At 48.6% G+C, this 18,761-nt stretch overlaps 1 protein-coding gene across 1 annotated transcript in view; it reads right to left on the bottom strand.

Annotated features, from left to right (window-relative positions):
• ANKRD33B (ankyrin repeat domain 33B) overlaps positions 1–9,738 on the bottom strand; it is a 92,786-nt gene extending 83,048 nt beyond the window's left edge. The window contains exon 1 of the mRNA XM_074985961.1: positions 9,313–9,738. Within this exon, the coding sequence (XP_074842062.1) occupies positions 9,313–9,738 (426 nt within the window). The remainder of the gene's footprint in view (positions 1–9,312) is intronic.
• Between the last annotated feature and the right edge of the window lie 9,023 nt (positions 9,739–18,761).

Here is an 18,761-nt window from a genome sequence, read left to right as displayed (position 1 = left end):
AGGTATACCACACAGGCCTGACCTTACAAATCATGGTGGGTTAGCTCAGCATGCAGTGGTCTCATGGTGTTTTCCCAGGTGCCTACATCTGGCCATTGTACCAAATGCTCCATCGGTTGGACAGCTGCAGAGATGCTGGATCTGATCAGTGCATGGGGAGTGAAGCTTCCTCTGTCCCATCTGAGAGGGGGCCTGTAGGAACTAAGACACACATTTCTCAAAATCTGCATGGAAAGTGCATGAGCAGGACAGTAGGAAACGAAGAACTGAGACGAGCTTATCATTAAGGCCTGTGAAGCAAACCTAGGCAGACTAGGACCAGGGTCTCCTCCCAAGGTCACCAAGTTTGTCTGGCACCCAGGAACTTTTCCCCACTGCACTGCTGAGGGACAGTGCCAGTCTCAGCAACTGCTTTCTGGGAACTAGGGGATGAGATGCAGGGTTAGTGGCTGTGGCTTACGGAGTGCGGGGATGAGGGCACAGAAAAGTGGGAGGCAGGCTATGTTTCTGTGACCTGCACATATCCCTGTGTAGCTAATCCACATGGCCAAGCAGAAGGTTGCTGCTCACCATGATCACAATGGAATCCTGCAGAGAGAGAAACTAATGACATTTTTAGAGAGGTACTTGTAAATTTTTCGGCCTCAGATTCCATGGCAATGCAGCTCCCTTTGTCCCTTCCCCCTTTGCAGGACACTAGCCTGCACCATTCAGCAATCACTTGTGCAGGAACCAAAGCAGAACACAGGTGGGCTGTATATGCAGCAAGGCAAAAGCCACAAGCTTGAAGAAGTTATGCCCTGGTTTCCTTGCTTACCCTGAGTACGGAGATGACCGCTAAGGTAATACCCACCTGTGGAGAATTGTAATATAATTAGAACTATATTCTTGCAAAGGGAATTTTCTAGCCCCATCTAGAATTCCCTTTGTACATATACACACCCAACAGCTACCACCCCTCCCTCCCTCACCAGGATTACAGTGCTTGCCGAGACGTGTTTCTTGCAAGGGTCTGCAGGAAATTGAGCAGAAATGTTGGAAAAGGGGGTTGTTTCTTTCTATGCATTGTGCTGAACAGCAGAGACCTTGATGGCCCTGCCACAGACCATATCAGATAGGGTACAACAGATAAGGAAGTGTCCTAAAAGAAACAGGGAGGATTTGGTTTGCAAAGTGCTAAATTAATCCGCAAGTGAGTGCAGATGTTGGGAACAAGACTTGGAAAAGGAGCTGTGGAGCCAGAAGGAAATCAGGCCCTCACCAAGCAGGCTACAGAATGCATGATCAGTGTGACAGAGGAACAGATCAAGATCCTCAAATGTCTAGTCAAACAGTACAGTGAGCAAACATGGGTTCACCTCCCTTGCAGCAGATTCCAAATTCCATTTCCAGCCAATCCCACGCCCCCATTCTTTTTCATTCTTCAGGAGTTCTCACTTTTCCATGCATTCCATCCTCTCTCCCTCCGTCACCACAGTGAGGTGTAGCCTGCCACAGACACATTTCCATCTTGTCTTCAATCTCCCTACTTCAGTTATGACACCTGGACCAACACACATTGGCAAGTTGTAACCCTTTGCTAGCACCTCCCTTACCAGCTGTCATAGGGTGCATTATTATGTTTCAGTGCACTGGTTTCATATAAATAAAGGCACACTTTTATTAGGGTACAAAGCTTGTATTTACTGTTCAACAATTTCACAGACCAATCACTGCCAACCCAGATACAGGCTTTAAAATGCATGTTCCTGGCTATGTGTTACATTAGATGAAGGGGTGCAGCCTGGATGCAAATGTAACAAATATTTATTTCAGTGCCCCTCATCTTCAAAGTCACCCTCAAAGCCTCCCTGGCATTAACAACATCCCTCTGAGCTCCTCTGTAGCTCTAATGTCTGGTTGCTCAAACTCTGCAGCCAAGTGTTGTGCCTCAGTGCTCCACCTTGAGCAAACAGTTTCAACGTAGAGTCACCCAAATCGTGCAAAATGCAACACACTACCGTAACCAGAGGAATATTGTCCACAGTGAGGTGTAGCCTGCCACAGACACATTTCCATCTTGTCTTCACTCTCCCAACAGCACACTCAACCCCCATACAGCATCTGCTCATGCTGTTGTTAAAATGGTCCTTACTGCTGTCCAGGCACCCCATGTATGGTTTCATGAGCCAGGTATGTCAGGTGTAAACTGAGTTTTCCAGAATCTGAATGGGCATTTCCACATCTGTGTAGTCTTGTGGACTGGAAAGAAAGTCCCTGCTGGCTGCTTTCTGTACCAGCCAGGGTCCCTGAAGATGCATGTGTCATGCACCTTTCCAGACCACCCTGCACTGATGACAGAAAAACATCCACAGCAATTCACGAGCACCCGCAGCACCGTCGAAAAGTATCCCTTCCTGTTGCTGTACTTGGTGGTAAATGGGCTGGTGCTAAAATCAGAATGTGTGCACCATCTACTGCCCCCTCAACCCTGGTTAGGAAATCTCATGTCCGCAAATCCAGCATTTCCCAAAGTCACACTTGAAGCAGTACAGCACCAATGGTAGACTTCCCCACCCCAAAATAACTTGCAACTGACCAGTAGCAATTAGGAGTTGCCAGCTTCCACACAGCAATTGCCACAAGCTCCTAGACTGAGAGGGCAAGTCTCATTTGGCTGTCCTTGTACCACAGGTCAGGAGCCAGCTCACACAGCTCCAGGAAGGTTGCTTTACACATTCTAAAGTTCTATACCAACTGACCTTCATCCCACAGCAGCACGACAATGAGATCCCCCCAGTTAGCACTGATTTCCCTAGTCTAAGAGTGTTGCTTTACCCTGTACAGCTGCTTCTTGACTGCCAAATGCAGTGACAAGAATGCCCCTGCTTATATCATACACACTGTCAGGCTCTTCCAAGTCTTCTTCCTCTGTCACTCATTTAAAGATGCTCTCCCCTGCCATGTGCAATGTCCTTATGACAGTTAACAGGGTATGCAAGAGAAGCGTGGGATCCATTTTTTTCACCACAGATGCTGGAGTGCACAGCAATGAATGGCAGTTGGAAAAAAAGGCATGAAAGGAACCTCAAAGCCCCCTGCCATGAATGCAGGGACAAACACCATTCAGATCCCTGGCAGATGGCTATCTAACCTGCTCTTTAATATCTTCTAAGATGAAGATTCCACTACCTCCCCAGGCAATTTACTCCATTGTTAAACCACCCTGACAGCTAAGAAGTTTTTCCTGAAGTCCAACCTAAACCTCCCATGCTTCAAGTGAATCCATTGCTTCTTGTCCTATTCTCAGAGGTTAAGGAGAATAATTTTTCTCCCTTCTCCCTGTAACTCCCTTTCGAGTACTTGAATGATGGCATCATGTCCTCTCTCTGTCTTCTGTTCCAAACTAAACAAACCCAGTTCTTTCAGTCTTCCCTCTTAAATCATGTTTTCTAGACCTTTAACCACTTTTTCCCTCTTCTCTGCATCTTCTCCACATCTTTCCTGAAATGTAGTGCCCAGAACTGGACCCCTCACTCCAGTTGACATCTAATCAGCACAGAACAGAGTGCAAGAATTATTTCTTGTGTCTTCGAGAACAACAAGAAGTCCTGTGGCACCTTATAGACTAACAAATATTTTGGAGCATAAGCTTTCGTAGGCAAAGAAGCAGGTCTTTGCCCATGAAAGCTTATGCTCCAAAATATGTTAGTCTATTAGGTGCCGCAGATTCGGGATCTCTAAAGGAAAAGGACTACACCTTTTTCTGGCAGAGTAAAGCCCAAGAAGAACCCAGGGAGCATGGTGTTGGCTTTGCCATCAGAAACACCCTTCTACAAATGGTGGAATTAGTCATGGGTGGATCAGAAAGACTTCTTCAGGTCATAATTCAAACTCGCACTGGTCCTGTCCACCTGATCAGCGCTTATGCTCCAACCCTGTACACTGCACCGGAAGTAAAAGACAAGTTTTATGACGTGCTTAGTGCTGCCAAAGCGCAAATACCTGCTCGCGAACAACTGTACATTCTGGGCGACTTCAGTGTGAGAGTTGGAGCCGATCATGACTCGTGGCCTTCCTGCTTAGGCCACTTTGGTGTGGGAAAAGTGAATGAAAATGGTCAGCGTCTTCTCAGACTTTGCACGTACCACAATCTGTGCATCACAAACACATTTTTCCAAACCAAGCTACAGCACAGAGTGTCATGGAGGCACCCATGCTCAAAACACTGGCATCAACTAGACGTGGTCATCGCTAGATGTGATAACCTCAAAAATGTCCTTCTGACACGCAGCTATCATAGTGCTGACTGCGACACAGATCACTTGTTAGTTTGCTCCAAACTCAAGGTGATTCCCAAGAAGCTGCACCGCTCTAAACCAACTGGAAGGCCCCGCATTGATGCCAGAAAGACGGCCAACTCAGAGAGAGCTGAAAAGTTCAGAGCGACCCTGGAGGAGAATCTGCGCAGCAACCCTGGGGGTGCCGATGTGACATCCAGATGGCAGCATCTGAGGGATACAACGTACAACACGGCCTTGTCGGTGTTTGGAAGAAGAGCTAGAAACACAAATGACTGGTTCGAAGCTAACTCCAATGAAATGATTCCAGCCATCGAAAAAAAGCGCGCTGCGCTCCTGGAGTACGAATGTTCGCCGAGCCAGAATACCCTGCAAGTGCTCAGAACAGGCAGAAAAACAGTATAGCAGACGGCCAGGCACTGTGCCAACGACTACTGGCTCGAGCTATGCAGCAGCATCCAGACCAGTGCTGACTTTGGTAACCTCAGGGGAATGTACGAGAGCATCAAGAAGGCATTAGGACCCACCCAGAACAAGATGGCACCTCTGAAATCCAAATCTGGTGAAGTCATCACTCACAAAGCCAAACAGATGGAGCGCTGGGTCGAGCACTACTCCGAGCTGTACTCACGCGAGAACATTGTGGTCGACTCAGCCCTCGATGCAGTCGAACTCTTACCAGTAATGGACAAACTGGACCAGGAACCAACTGTGGATGAACTGAAGAAAGCCATCAACAACATTGCAGTAGGAAAGGCCCCGGGCCAGGATGGTATACCACCAGAGGTAATCAAGTGTGCCACGGACACTCTCCTGGAACCCCTACATGAGCTACTGTGTCTGTGCTGGAGAGAGGGAGAGGTTCCACAGGACATGCACAACGCTAACATCATAACCTTGTATAAGAACAAAGGAGACAGAAGCGACTGCAACAATTACCATGGAATCTCCCTCCTAAGCATCACTGGTAAACTGTTCACTCACGTCATCCTCGGCAGACTCCAGAAGATTGCTGAGAGGGTATATCCTGAATAACAGTGCGGATTCCGTGCAGAGAGATCTACTGTCGACATGGTCTTCTCTCTGAGGCAGCTGCAGGAGAAATGCAGGGAGAAGAGGAAGCCACTCCATATTGCCTTCATCGACCCAACCAAGGCCTTCGACTTGGTCAGCAGGGATGGACTGTTCAAACTGCTCCACAAGATAGGATGTCCGCCACGGTTACTCAGGATGATCCAGTCTTTCCACGAAGACATGAGAGGAACCGTCCAATACGATGGCACGTTATCGGATGCTTTCAGCATCAGGAGTGTTGTCAAACAACGGTGCATCCTTGCTCCAACACTGTTCGGGATCTTCTTCGCATTCCTCCTTTAACACGCCTTTGGATCTTCAACAGAGGGCATCTTTTTGCACACAAGATCTGACAGGAAACTGTTTAATCTTGCAAGGCTGAAAGCTAAATCTAAGGTGCAGGAAGTCCTCATCAGAGACATGCTGTTCGCAGATGACGCTGCTGTCGTGTCACACACAGAAGACCAGCTTCAGAAGCTGCTGGATCGGTTCTCCAAAGCATGCAAGGACTTTGGGCTCTCCATCAGCCTAAAGAAGACAAATGTACTCACTCAGGACATTGCTGTTTCTCCATCAATCAGCACTGACAACTATACCTTAGAGGTCGTCCACGAGTTCGTTTACCTCAGGTTCACCATCACTGACACCCTGTCCTTGGAGACTGAGCTAAATAGGAGGATCGGTAAAGCAGCCACAACTCTGTCCAGACTCAGCGAGAGAGTGTGGAATAACAACGAGCTGTACACTCACACCAAAATGCAAGTCTACAGAGCCTGCATCCTCAGCACCCTCCTTTACGGCAGCGAGACTTGGACGCTGCACGCCCGCCAGGAAAAGAGGCTGAACGTCTTCCACTTGTGCTGCCTCAGGCGCATCATTGGAATATCGTGGAAGGACAGAGTGCCCAACACTACCATCCTTGAGCAAGCGGGAATCCCAACTATGCACACCCTCCTCCGGCAGCGGCGGCTCCGCTGGCTTGGCCACATCCACAGGATGAATGATGGAAGGATCCCAAAAGATATCCTGTATGGCGAGCTAGCCTCTGGCAAAAGACCTCCCAGATGCCCCCAGCTGCGCTACAAAGATGTTTGCAAGAGAGACCTCAGGGAAGCAGACATCAAGTCAGACAGCTGGGAGGAGTTGGCAGATGATCGCAGCAGATGGAGGCAGGAACTATACAAGGGCCTTCAGAAGGGTGAGTTGAGGATCAGACAGCTAGCAGAGGAGAACCGAGCCCACAGAAAGCACAGTAAGGACCTGCCAGACATCCATTACACATGCAACAGATGCAGCAAGGACTGTCACTCTTGTGTGGGCCTTCACAGTCACAGTCGACGCTGCAAATGATGATCCCAAATGGAACTACGAAGGGCACGATCCATAGTCTACGTACAGTGAAGGATGCCGCTTACTACTACTACTACTACGCCCACAAAAGCTTATGTTCCAAAGTATGTTAGTCTATGAGGTGCCACAGGACTTCTTCGAAAGAATCCTCCTTCCCATTAAATAAAGGGAAGAAGAATTCTTTCAAAGATGGGTTTACTTTCGAAAGAGCAGCATCTACACTGGCTTTCTTCTTTCGAAAGAAGTTCTTTCAAAACTAGAATATGCAAATGAGGTGCCAAATATGCAAATGTATACCTCATTTGCATTTTCAATTTAGCTCATTTGCATGCCTCTTTCAAAAGAGGAGTGCAAGTGTAGATGCGCCCATAGGCTTCCATGAGCATTTTCATGGTCATTGGGGGCAGGAGTGAGAGAAAACTACATGATCAGAGACCTGTGAATTCCAAAAGACTAAAACTGTACTAGTTTTCAATTGGGATAAATAAAAACAATTTTAAAGTCCTGAGGTCAAAGCAGGTCAAACAATGAAAAACCACTCGTTTTATCAGAACTGAACATTAGTTGCCTTTTAATATGCCAGCTTCTTTGAAAATTTACAATCTGAACTCCTAAGCATGGACAATTTCAAGATGAAAAGAATTTAGGGAGATTTTCTTTTTGTGGGCAAAAATGAGTGGAGAAAATCAAATTGGGCTTTTAATTGGAACTATCAATCTTAATTCTGTAGTCACTGCTGTGAATCTCTAATAACACTGCTCAGTTTCACTGTGCATATCTGAGCCTATTGAATATTACCCAGGAAATAAATTATAAGTCCTGTCATCTACTTTAGTGAAAGAAATCTGTCCCACCCACAAATCAAACTGAGTGCCAGACCAATCAAAACTGCTGTATGCATATTGAAGCCAGACAATATATCTATGCACTGTTTTTTTTTGTGCCGGTACTGAGTTCTGGCACCTTAGCAGCCCCTGTCATGGGACTGGTATGCTAGGGGGTTTTATATACTTATATTAAATCAGAAAAAATGCTTAGATGCTCAGGTTTTAGCACAGGAATTCATTAAGCCTTTTTGGATATTTTCAAAGCTTAGAGAACGCTTAATTTTTAGTATCGATAATAGTATTGGAAAGAAAGAAAGAGGGGAAATTATTAAACTTGCTCAATAATAAGAAATGTAAAGTATCCTGGGGAACATGTAGGGTGGAAGACCGCTGGCTTACTTCTCATAAGTAAAATAATTAGTAATTAAGTAATTCCTTCAACAAATCTGTTTGAATAAGAAACCAGCTCAAAACAAAACTGAGAAGTTGAGCTCCAGAAATTACCTAGTGTTTCAAACTTTCATGGCTAATACATTTATTTTAGTAAGGAAATGATTGTTAACCCTCCCCTCTTTTATTTGGAGCCCTACTTGTGAAAGGGGGATGGAAAGTTATGTCAGGTAGTATGTTAACAGCCATGCTTTTTTTCCCCTTGATTCTTGTGCATATGGGTACTTCTTGGTATATACTCTATCCCACTTAGGAATGTGAATGCATGTGTAGCCCTAAAACTTTACAAAGATGATGATAACCTCATGCCTTCATTTTCTGCTTCCAGGATATTTCTGAGTGAGCAAGCAAGTACAGCAGAGAGCAAATCTGGGTGTTATACAAGCTTTGTAACTTTCACAGTCTGCGGAAAGAGTATGTAGGTGAGTCAGGTGTGGGGACAGGTATGAAGGCTAGAGTGTGTGACAGAAGCACAGATATATGGGAAGTCAGAGGATGAATTCCGGTGTGTGAAATATCCAGGTGTGTTTGAATGGCACAGTCAAGAGTGTGGGAGGCAAAGGATGGCTTTAGAGAGATATGGAGGGTGAGTGGAGTCAAAAAAAAGTGTGAAGAACGCAGGAACCAAATTCAAAAGTATTTGGAGATTGCTAGGGGTCTGGGAAGTGTTTGGAAGACAGGAGAGGATAGAAGAGACCTGTCTGATGTGTATGTTTATGAAGTGCAAAGAAGGGAATTTTAGGGGTGTTGGTTGTACACGCTGGGATTTGGAGGGCATATCTGAGAAGACAGTGTGTGGGTGTGGGATTGTTGCAATAGTGCTCCCCAGTGGAAGCCCAAGGGGATGTACAGAATCAGATAAAGGCAAAAGGAGTATGTATGTATACCGGAAAGCCCCCAAATCATGGAGACATAATTACATCACAACCACAGCTAGTTTTTAAAAAGTAAGTCTCTAACCCTTGTGAGTGCAAATAAAAGCTTGAGAGAATAATGCAGTTACATCTGCCTGGGTCTGCAGAGAGCCTGGGGAAAGAAAAGCTCTGGTGATACAAAGTTATGCAGAGTGTGTTGGCCAGGAGACAGGGAGACAGCTGAGAAGGGGGTTAGATCCTGGGTATGAGGTTGAAGCTGAGCAGGATGGTGCTGTGGGGGTGTGATGCATGTGAATGTGTGACTGTGAGTGGGCGAAGCAAGGAGGATGAACACCTGGCAGGTGGGGTCCTGCATGGATGGGCAGGGATGGGGCAAGGATTGGGCTGTTTGTGGGGCTATGTGGGGGGGGGGGCACAAGGGGGATGTGGGCTGCAGCCTGCCCGTGCTTGGCTTACCCGGTTGTTGCGGTCAGTCTCCCGCACCTCCTCCTCCTCGGGCCCCTGGCGGATCAGCGCTCTCAGCACCACGGCGTTGTTGGTGCAACAGGCTCGGAAGAGGCTCAGGGGCTCAGGGCTGCTGTCCTCTGACTCCCCCAGAGACCAGCTCTCCGCCTCATCCTCCTCAGCACTGGGAGGGTAGAAGGAGTCATCCGAGGCAATGCTGCGGGTGTCAGGCAGCTCGGAGAAATCCTCATATTCCTCATAGTCTTCTTCCTCCTGTACCGGCTCTGTCGCCACCTGCTCCTGCTGCTCCCCCTCCAAGCCCCGAAGCTCCTTCTCCCCCTCTGCGTCTGGCTGGACCGGCTGCTCCTCTCCCTTCAGCCTCCCCCCAGGGCTCTGCGACTCCCCAGCCCCCGTCCCTTGCCCAGACAGGAGCACCATGCTCCCTGCACCCCGGGCGTGGGAGAGGCACTTGAGGGGGAATCACCCTGCCCAAGGGGGCCCCTAACCCAGCGGCTGGCCCTGGTCCTCACACAGGGAAGGGGGCGCCCTGGTGTGCTCAGACCCCACCCTCACAGCCCGCCCACTGAAACTCCCGCACTTACCCCCCCGCCGCAGCTACCCCTCCCCGCACACCTCGCTCAGGGCCACGCCTCCGCGCACAGCCCTCACCCACTGAGCGCCCCGGGCCTTCCCGTCGCCCTGCCACGTGTGGGGCCGGGCGGGGCGGGGCGGGGCGGGGCGATCCCCGGCAGCGCGGGGCTCTCGTTCTGTTTAAGCCATCGGGGCCCGAGGTCCCGCGCTCCCGCTCCGCCCGGGGGACTCTGGGGAAGGGCGGCAGCTCCCGAGGAGCTGGGACGCGCCGCCGCCACCGCCCTGAGCTCCCCGCGCGTCCCGCTCTCACATTTCCCGCGGGAGGGGAGGGCGAAGCGGTGAGAAATCCCCCGGCCTGGCGGCCGCGCTTCTCTGCCCGGCCCCCGCCCCCGCCCCGGGCCAGGGGAAAATCCCCCGGGCTGGAGTTTCCTTCGGCTGATCCGAAACTGCGGGGCCGGCCTAGCTGCGCTCCCGGGCTCCTGCACGCTCCAGGCTGGGTTGTCAGTCAGGGAGCCCCGCCACCTCCCGGCTTGGCTGCCCCCGGGCAGGTGCGAACGGGCCCGCCCGGCCCGCGCCCGGCGCTGGGAGGGACGGCGGCGAGGAGGCGCGGCAGCAGCTGCTGGGGAGAGACAGCAGGAAGAAAACTCCCGGCCCATAAGCCGATCCGCGGCTCTGTGAGAAGATTGAAGCTGCGGCTTAGCATGTTGACATCAGGGGCGCGTTTGAAAAGCGATTTAGCCAGGGGACGTGCAGGTGCCAGGGCTGTTGCTTACCCACCCGGCAACGAAGATTGCAACTGACAGGTGAGTAATTTGAATTTCAAGAACACCTTCAGCCGGCTCGGCTCGTGTGCTGCTCGTTTGTTCGTCTCCGTTGCTGGCTCGGCTGCTACTGTACAACGTCTCCAGCTGCGTGCCAACCCCTGGCACCCAAAGAGTCTGTGGCGCTCTGCCCTGTATGTAGCTGATGATGTGAGGAAGGGAGGGACCAGAGCAAACCCTACACTTCAAAACGCCGTGAGTTCAGTGAACTCTGAAACTTTTCTGGAACCCATATAACTGATGTAGAATTCCGATTAACCTTAATATAAAAAAAAGTGTTTAAAATACATTACACTGTGGGGGCGGGGGAATAATTGTGCTCAGTCAGCATTCTTCGAAAACAACTTAATTTTCAGTTTGTTTACCTAATTTAATGAACTCCTATCCCAAAATGGATGAAGGGCAGAGATATTACATAAATAAATTCTGGGGGGTGTTATCAAGTGTAACTATGTTGTCCCCTCTCTGTTTCAGTCACTTTAATTATTGTATTCAGTTACCTGTGCGTACTGGTGGCGTATCAATCACTACAAGTAATCCTTCCAAAATCAGTATGACCAATGTGCCCTTTAATCTTTTCCATCCATGTGCAGAATACATTTTTACAAGGCACACAAGACTGTGCACCATAGTAAAAATAAAACCTAGCTGTGGGTGCTGTGCTAATCAACCGGGTGGTATTTGAATTTCTCCCGAGTGGCCACACAAGTGCAAAGCTTACAGGAAACACTGAATATGACTATATGCTGATTAAGGTACTACATAACTAGTTATTTAGGTCTAGATTGCACTACTCTTACTTGTTATGTATACACATTATCCCTTGCTTTCTAGCTGATATTTTAAATCCTTTCAATAATACACAAAGTCCCCAGAGCTGTCTTGTCAGAGTTCTTCTCCAAGCAAATGTCGTGCTTAGATTAGGATATCCCTCCCCCTGTCTGCTGAGCAGGGGGAAGCGCTCCTTCTGAAGCATTGCTCTTTCAGTCAGCCAAAAGGTGGTGCTTAGCCACCTAAACTGCAGTAGAGAAGGTAAACTGCCCACATATACCACTGGCAACTCAACGTGATCTGGCAATGCTCCAAACCCTGCTGAAGAAGGAGCAAGTCTGGATTCCTGCATCTGAGACTGGGTTTTTGTTAGTACATGAATTAAAATGATTTCTCAAACTGGGGGTCATGAGGTTATTACAAGAGGGGAGGGAGGGCTGTAGGATGTCAGCCTCCACCCCGGAATCCCACTTCACCTCCAGCATTTGTAATAGTATTATATATAGAAAAACGTGTTTTTAATTTATAAAGAAGGCCATAGTCAGGCTTGCTATTTGAAAGGGGTCACCAGTCAAAAAGTTTGAGACCTTTGGAATTACAAAGAATATAAAGCTGTGTGTAGGCAGACTGAACAGCACAGAGGATTATGACTAGGACACAGAGTTGTGCAACACTAGCTCACAAGTGTGAATCTGGCTCGGCTCAATAGTGATTAAAAACCTAGTGGTGACTTAGCAGTTCTAGAGAAAGAATTTTTGAGGTTTCTAGGAGCAAGAACTCAGAATTAACTCCCTGATTGACTTTGACAAAGAGGCTAAATTGTGCATGGGTGAGATTGAGCTGTCTTTCCATCTGTAGATATTTTGAGATTATGGTTGATGTACACGGGCAGAGCACATGGTAAGGAAATTCATACAGCTGTCTGACTTGCAGGAAATAAAGCTCCTTCACAAGCAATAGAGTCAAATAAATGTCAAGTTGAATGTGTGTTGCTTACAATGTAGAATAGCCTAGCAACTTAATAGGATTAAAATTCATAATTATTATTAGCAATCCATCCTCTTGTGTTTTGCCTTTTCAGACATAAAACTCAAGTGCTCTGTTCAGTCTGTCTTTGCAATTCTCTGCAAGCTGTTGATCCTTGGTCATCAACTTATTCACCAATCAAATATTCTTTAGAGTATTGTCTAGAATTTCATTGACTGTCCAGCATAGCTTTCATTTTAGGATTGGTCTATACTACTGGTTGAACGTGTCTAATCTGGAACTCTTTCATCTGGCAACGTCCATAATCTGGCATGATTTTAGTTATCTGGATGACCACTTATCATAGGTGTGGTCAAGTGTTCTGTGGTCCCACAACATTTGTTTACAGCCAGCAGTCCTGACTCTCGGTGTTCTGTGCTGTTATTTAGCTGTAATTTGCCCTTAAATGTCTTCTAAGAACCCAGTAAGCAGTGGAAGTGTTAGTAATGCTGCTAGACAATATTGACCTCCCCTGATCTGGCACATTCTCTCCTTCAGCACTGGTCACATCCTGAGAGTGCCGGACAAAAGGGGTTCAACCTGTAGGAGATTAGGTTGAATTTAGTGATTTAGGTCGAATTTCTAAGGAATCAGTTCATGCTAAAGGGTCCATTCTGTCAACTTAAAGAGCTCCTAAGCTTGACCCTTGTACTTTTCACAAGGAATACTGCCAATGTTACCATATAGTGCAGATGAAGTGTTATGAAATTTGATGTTCTTGGCCCCCTGGATGTGTCTCACAGTGCCCCAGTGTGACCACTCGGGCCACCACTTTCAGCTCCACTGCTCTCCAAGGCTACGTCTACACGTGCACCCAACTTCGAAATAGCTTATTTCGATGTTGAGACATCGAAATAGACTATTTCGATGAATAACGTCTACACGTCCTCCAGGGCTGGCAACGTCGATGTTCAACTTCGACGTTGCTCAGCCCAACATCGAAATAGGCACAGCGAGGGAACGTCTACACGCCAAAGTAGCACACATCGAAATAAGGGAGCCAGGCACAGCTGCAGACAGGGTCACGGGGCGGACTCAACAGCAAGTCGCTCCCTTAAAGGGCCCCTCCCAGACACACTTTCATTAAACAGTGCAAGATACACAGAGCCAACAACTAGTTGCAGACCCTGTATATGCAGCACGGACCCCCAGCTGCAGCAGCAGCAGCCAGAAGCCCTGGGCTAAGGGCTGCTGCCCACGGTGACCACAGAGCCCCGCAAGGGCTGGAGAGAGAGTATCTCTCAACCCCCCAGCTGATGGCCGCCATGGAGGACCCCGCTATTTCGATGTTGCGGGACGCGGATCGTCTACACGTCCCTACTTCGATGTTGAACGTCGAAGTAGGGCGCTATTCCCATCCCCTCATGGGGTTAGCGACTTCGACGTCTCGCCGCCTAACGTCGATTTCAACTTCGAAATAGCGCCCAACACGTGTAGACGTGACGGGCGCTATTTCGAAGTTACTGCCGCTACTTCGAAGTAGCGTGCACGTGTAGACGCAGCTCAAGAGTGCAGGAAACAGCCAAGGAAAAATTGAATTTCATTTCCTGTTTGGCCAACGTGTCAGGCAGCACACCTCAGTGGCACATCTGATAAGCTCCAGCGTGGAGTGTGCAGGAGACCCTGGACCTCATTGCTGTGAGAGCAAGGGATGAATCTGTGCTGGGACAACTATACAGCTGGAAAAGAAATAGAGACCTATATGACAAGATCTCACAGGGCATGGAGGAAAAAGGGTACACCAGGGACGTCCAGCAGTGCCACATGAAGATAGAGGAGCAGAGGCAGGTATACCATAAAAACACAGGAAGCAAATGGACATTCTGGGTCATCGCCATTAACATGCTGCTTTTATGAGCAGCTGCGTAAGATTTTAGGGAGTGACCCAACCAGTGTCCCCAGAGTGTCTGTGGATTCTGCCAGAGAGATTCCTCTGGCAACAGCAAGGAGGACCTTGTGGATGAAGAAGAGGAGGACGACAATGATTATCAAGTGAATGGAGCACCTGGTCTTGCTGACAGGCAGGATCTCATTCCCTCCTCCCACCATATTTTGCTGCCGGACCCTAATGGCAGGGAGGGCATCTCTGGTGAGTTCTCAATTTTAATCATGCTACAGGTGGGCTAAGACAGTTGGATGTGATCTGTGGCAGCCACTGTGCCTACGCAGCCTGGGAGCCCTGGAACAACTTGTTAATGTGCCTGGGGATGGAGCACTGACCCTCCTGGCACATCTCCATAAAGCTCTCAGACAGGTACTCTTTAATTCCTCTCACAAGGTTTTTGGGGAGGCCTGCCATATTCTGACCTCCTCAGCACGACGCTTTTCCACGCCAAGCTAGCAGTAAGTTATCTAGCGTCATGGCAGCACAGCACAGCACAGCACAGCATACCAACCAGCCTTGTGCCCATGTTCAGTCAGCATTTGTTCCTTCTCAGTGTGTGTTAGTCTAAAGAGGCTAATATCATTTTTACAAGTTAGAGGAACCAGGAGAAGGAGCGTTAAGCTACTGTATGATAGCATAAATTGCTCTTACATGCCTGACCTCCCCTACGCCCGCAAACACACACACACACCTTTCTTGTGCTGCTTGGAGAAAGGAAACTTTCACTGTCCCAGTCAAGGCTGGGTCGGGGGGTGGGGAAACTATGTCTGGGCCACCCTCACCCTTCCCCAGGCTGCTGGGGGAAGGAAAACTTTCCCTGTCACAGCAGAGCAGGGAGTGGAAGCATGCAGTGACTGCAAGAGACACAAAAACCCCATAGCACAACTATACTGGCCCCATCTTCTTTCCCCGAAGCCCCGGGGGAAGGGAGAGGCTCAGCATCCGAGCAAAGCAGGAGAAGCATTGTACATGACTGAGTGGAGTCTTTATACAGTGCAGATGTAAGTTCTGTAACTTTCAGTCCTCACTAGTTGTAAGTTCTGTAGCTTCCTGTGAGCTTTGTTTTGTAACATATAAACAGGACTGATTCCATTGCACACACACCCACATTCACACTTTCCTCGCTCACACAAAGAAAGGCTCACTTCAGATGAAGCGATTTCTTTTACAAAGGAACAGCTAGGATTTCTTACGGACTTATGGTATCAGAGAACAATTTCTTGCTACAAGACACAGATAGGCTGGCTTCAGGGACTGAGTCCATAAGAAATCCTGGCTCTTCCTTTGTAAAAGAAATTGCTTTCTCTGAAGTGAGCCTTTCTTTTGTGTAAGGGAGAAAAGTGTGAATGTGGGTGTGTGTGCAATGGAATCAGTCCCTGAAGCCAGTCTGTCTGGACAACCAGCTGCCAGCAGCACCTTGATGGCCAGAGAATAATAGGAGCTGAGCCCTGCAAAAGAATCCATCCGAGAAAAAGGCCCCCTCAAGAGCAGATCAGAGTTCCACCTGCTGTTAGCTATATGGTCATGTAGAGCCCTGGGGCACTGAGACAGGACAAGAGCTGTGGACTGAAACATATAAACAGATGGGTGCAAAGCTATAGGCAGGTTCTTCTTGCCATCATCACTCTGCAGGAGTTAGTCACGGCTGGTTTGGGAGGCAGGAGGGCCCTGGGCCCCTTCCCATCGCCCCAAGCAGGATGGTACTGACTGGTCCTGAATACTACACTGACAAGAGAGCACAGGCTGGGGGAGAGTAATATGATGAGCTCACTGCCCTGGGTGCATGACTGCAGCCAGACCGCTGGACCCACTCTGTCTTGGCTTCCTCCGCTGTCTCTGTGCAACTCTTCACCTGTGTCAGTTCACCCGTGTAAGTGTATGTGTGCAGGAGGGTATCAGTGTGTATCCTTGAAAGCTCGTTCCCCTTTTTGCCTTTAATCCAACAGTGGTATTTAATAAAATACATATGAGTGTAACCCAGGGGTGGTCTTCAGAGGAAATAAAGTAGTTAGAACCATGTGGTAACCAACACTGCCATAGCCCCTAGCCCCTCTCCCTATCCTTTTGCAGCATGTACAGCTGCAGAAACTGCTTTTACAATCACAGGGTTGAAATCACTCCCCCAGTATTCAGGGGACACTACATGGAGGATGCTTAAGTGCCAACATTTGTTCTTGCCTGGGTACATCCCTTTCATAAGTGAACCTCTGTGAAAGACAAAATTCCTTTGTGTGTGTTATTTACCGTAGATACATTTATGTCCTTAATGTCTAGCCTTCACTTACGTTTTGTTGCAGTGTGCTCAAGAATGGGCTCTGACTAACACTCACTTCTCCTGCCCCCCCAGATGTTATGCTGGCACAGATCTGCAGGAGAAAATGAATGCAGAAAGATAATGTTCATGGAGCACACAGAAGCCACCTGCATGGAGAGGGCACAGTTAAAGGTGTGGAGGAGAACCATGCTGGAGAAGAGGCAGGCTGGTCAGGAAGAAAGGAGAGCATATTGTGAGGTGAGGGAAAAGCTCAGACAGCATGAATTGGAGACCTAGGAGGAGACGTTGCAGTTGATGAGACAGCAAACAGAGCTCCTGCGGTGCCTGGTACAGGAGTACAGAGTGCCACTGCAGCAGAGGCTGAACCACGTGCCCTCATCACCATGTTCCCTAACCTCCCCCCATTTGCATCCCAGAATGCAGGGCGGATAGTCAAGGACAGCCTTGCATCCCACTCCCAAGGATGCATCTGAGAGCAGAAGCTGACATTCCCCCACCTGTGATGGTAAAATGCCCTTGCTTACACGCCATCAATGCCCCTTCCAGGAACTCCTTTAGTGTCCCCAGAATAAAAACAATTAAGTTCACAAAACTAGTGCCTTTATTGTTTGTGTTGCTTGGGGTGGTGGGGGGAGGGGCATCTTACAGGCAAGCACACATCATTTTAGGGGACCTCCTTACGAGCAACAGACATGACTGTCTTGTTGCTGTCTGGTCATTCATAAAGCTGTTTTTCAAGGCCTCCATGATTATCAGTGCCCTTCGCTGTGCTGTCCGTATTGCCTTGGTGTCTGGCGGCTGACAATCAGTGGCCAGGTGACCTGCCTCTGTCCTCCAGCCTAGCGTGAAATTCCCCACCCCCCCTTGCTTTCACATAAATTATGAAGCATGAAGCACGCAGTAGGTGGCCGCCACGAGAGGAATGTTGTCTTCACTGAAGTCTGAGTTGGGAGACTAGTGAACATGTCTTTTAAAGGGCCAAATGCACATTCTACTCCCATTCTGCCCTTGCTCAGCCTGTAGTTGAATTGCTCCTTGCTGAGGTCCACGTTGCCTGTGTCACATTTCGTGAGCCATGGGAGCAAGGGCAAAGCTGGATCACCCAGAATCACTACTGGTGTCTCCAATGGCGATTTTCTGATCTGGGAAGAAAGTTCCATTCTGCAGCTTTCTGAACAGGCCAGAGTTCCTAAAGATGTGTGCGTCGAGCACCTTTCCCAACCATCTGACATTGATGTTGATTAAACTACCCATTGTGATTGACCAACACCTGCAACACCATAGATAAGTACCCCTGCAGGTTTGCGTGTGCTGTGGCGAGGTGGTCTGGTGCATTCCATTTATCGCCCCACTGCAGTTTGGAAGCCCCATTGCTTCAAAACTGCCCACCGTCTCTCATAGCAGAAGGGTATTGAGTGCTTTGGCTACCTGGATCTCAGTAGCCCCCATTGTAGATTTGCCCATGCTGAATTGATTGTCCACAGACCACTAGCTGTCTGGTGTCGAAAGCTTCCATAGAGCAATTGCCACAGGCTTCTGAACTGTCAGAACAGGTCTTATTTTGGAATGACAACACTTCCAGACAGAGAGGAGGTGCATTTGCCAGGTGGGGCAGGAAGCAGGCAGAGAGTCCCAGAGTCCCTGCTTTACCTTGGAAGGAAGAAGTATTAGAGGAAGGGCTCTGCATACCCTCTGCAGCACAGGGGGTTTACGGAAGTGTGAAATGATCTATTTGTTTCAATGGGATATTCTCGGGTGAATGAGGACACACCATAGAGATGAATGCAGCTAAAAACAGTAGGTGTAACAAAGGGAAACTGTTGCGGTGCTCTGTGGATATTCTTCACCTCCTCCTCCCTTTCCAGTCTTTTGGGAAGAAGGGTGCTTTCAAAATCATGGCACCCTTTTGAAGGAACCCTGGCTACACAGCTATTTTTATTTTGAAATCAGCACTTTTGATGGACCAGGTAGCTGCCATTATGCAAATGAGTTGCAGAATAGTCACATCAGCACCTCATTTGCATTTCCGAACAGCCGAAAGGGAAGAGTAGTGTAACCGTGGCCTTAGAGAGCCAGAGAGACTCTCTACTCA

This window comes from Carettochelys insculpta, chromosome 2 (assembly GCF_033958435.1).
Source record: "Carettochelys insculpta isolate YL-2023 chromosome 2, ASM3395843v1, whole genome shotgun sequence".
NCBI classification, from domain to species: domain Eukaryota; kingdom Metazoa; phylum Chordata; order Testudines; family Carettochelyidae; genus Carettochelys; species Carettochelys insculpta.
Note: the sequence above shows the minus strand (reverse complement) of the source record. Positions and strands in the feature narration are given on the sequence as shown.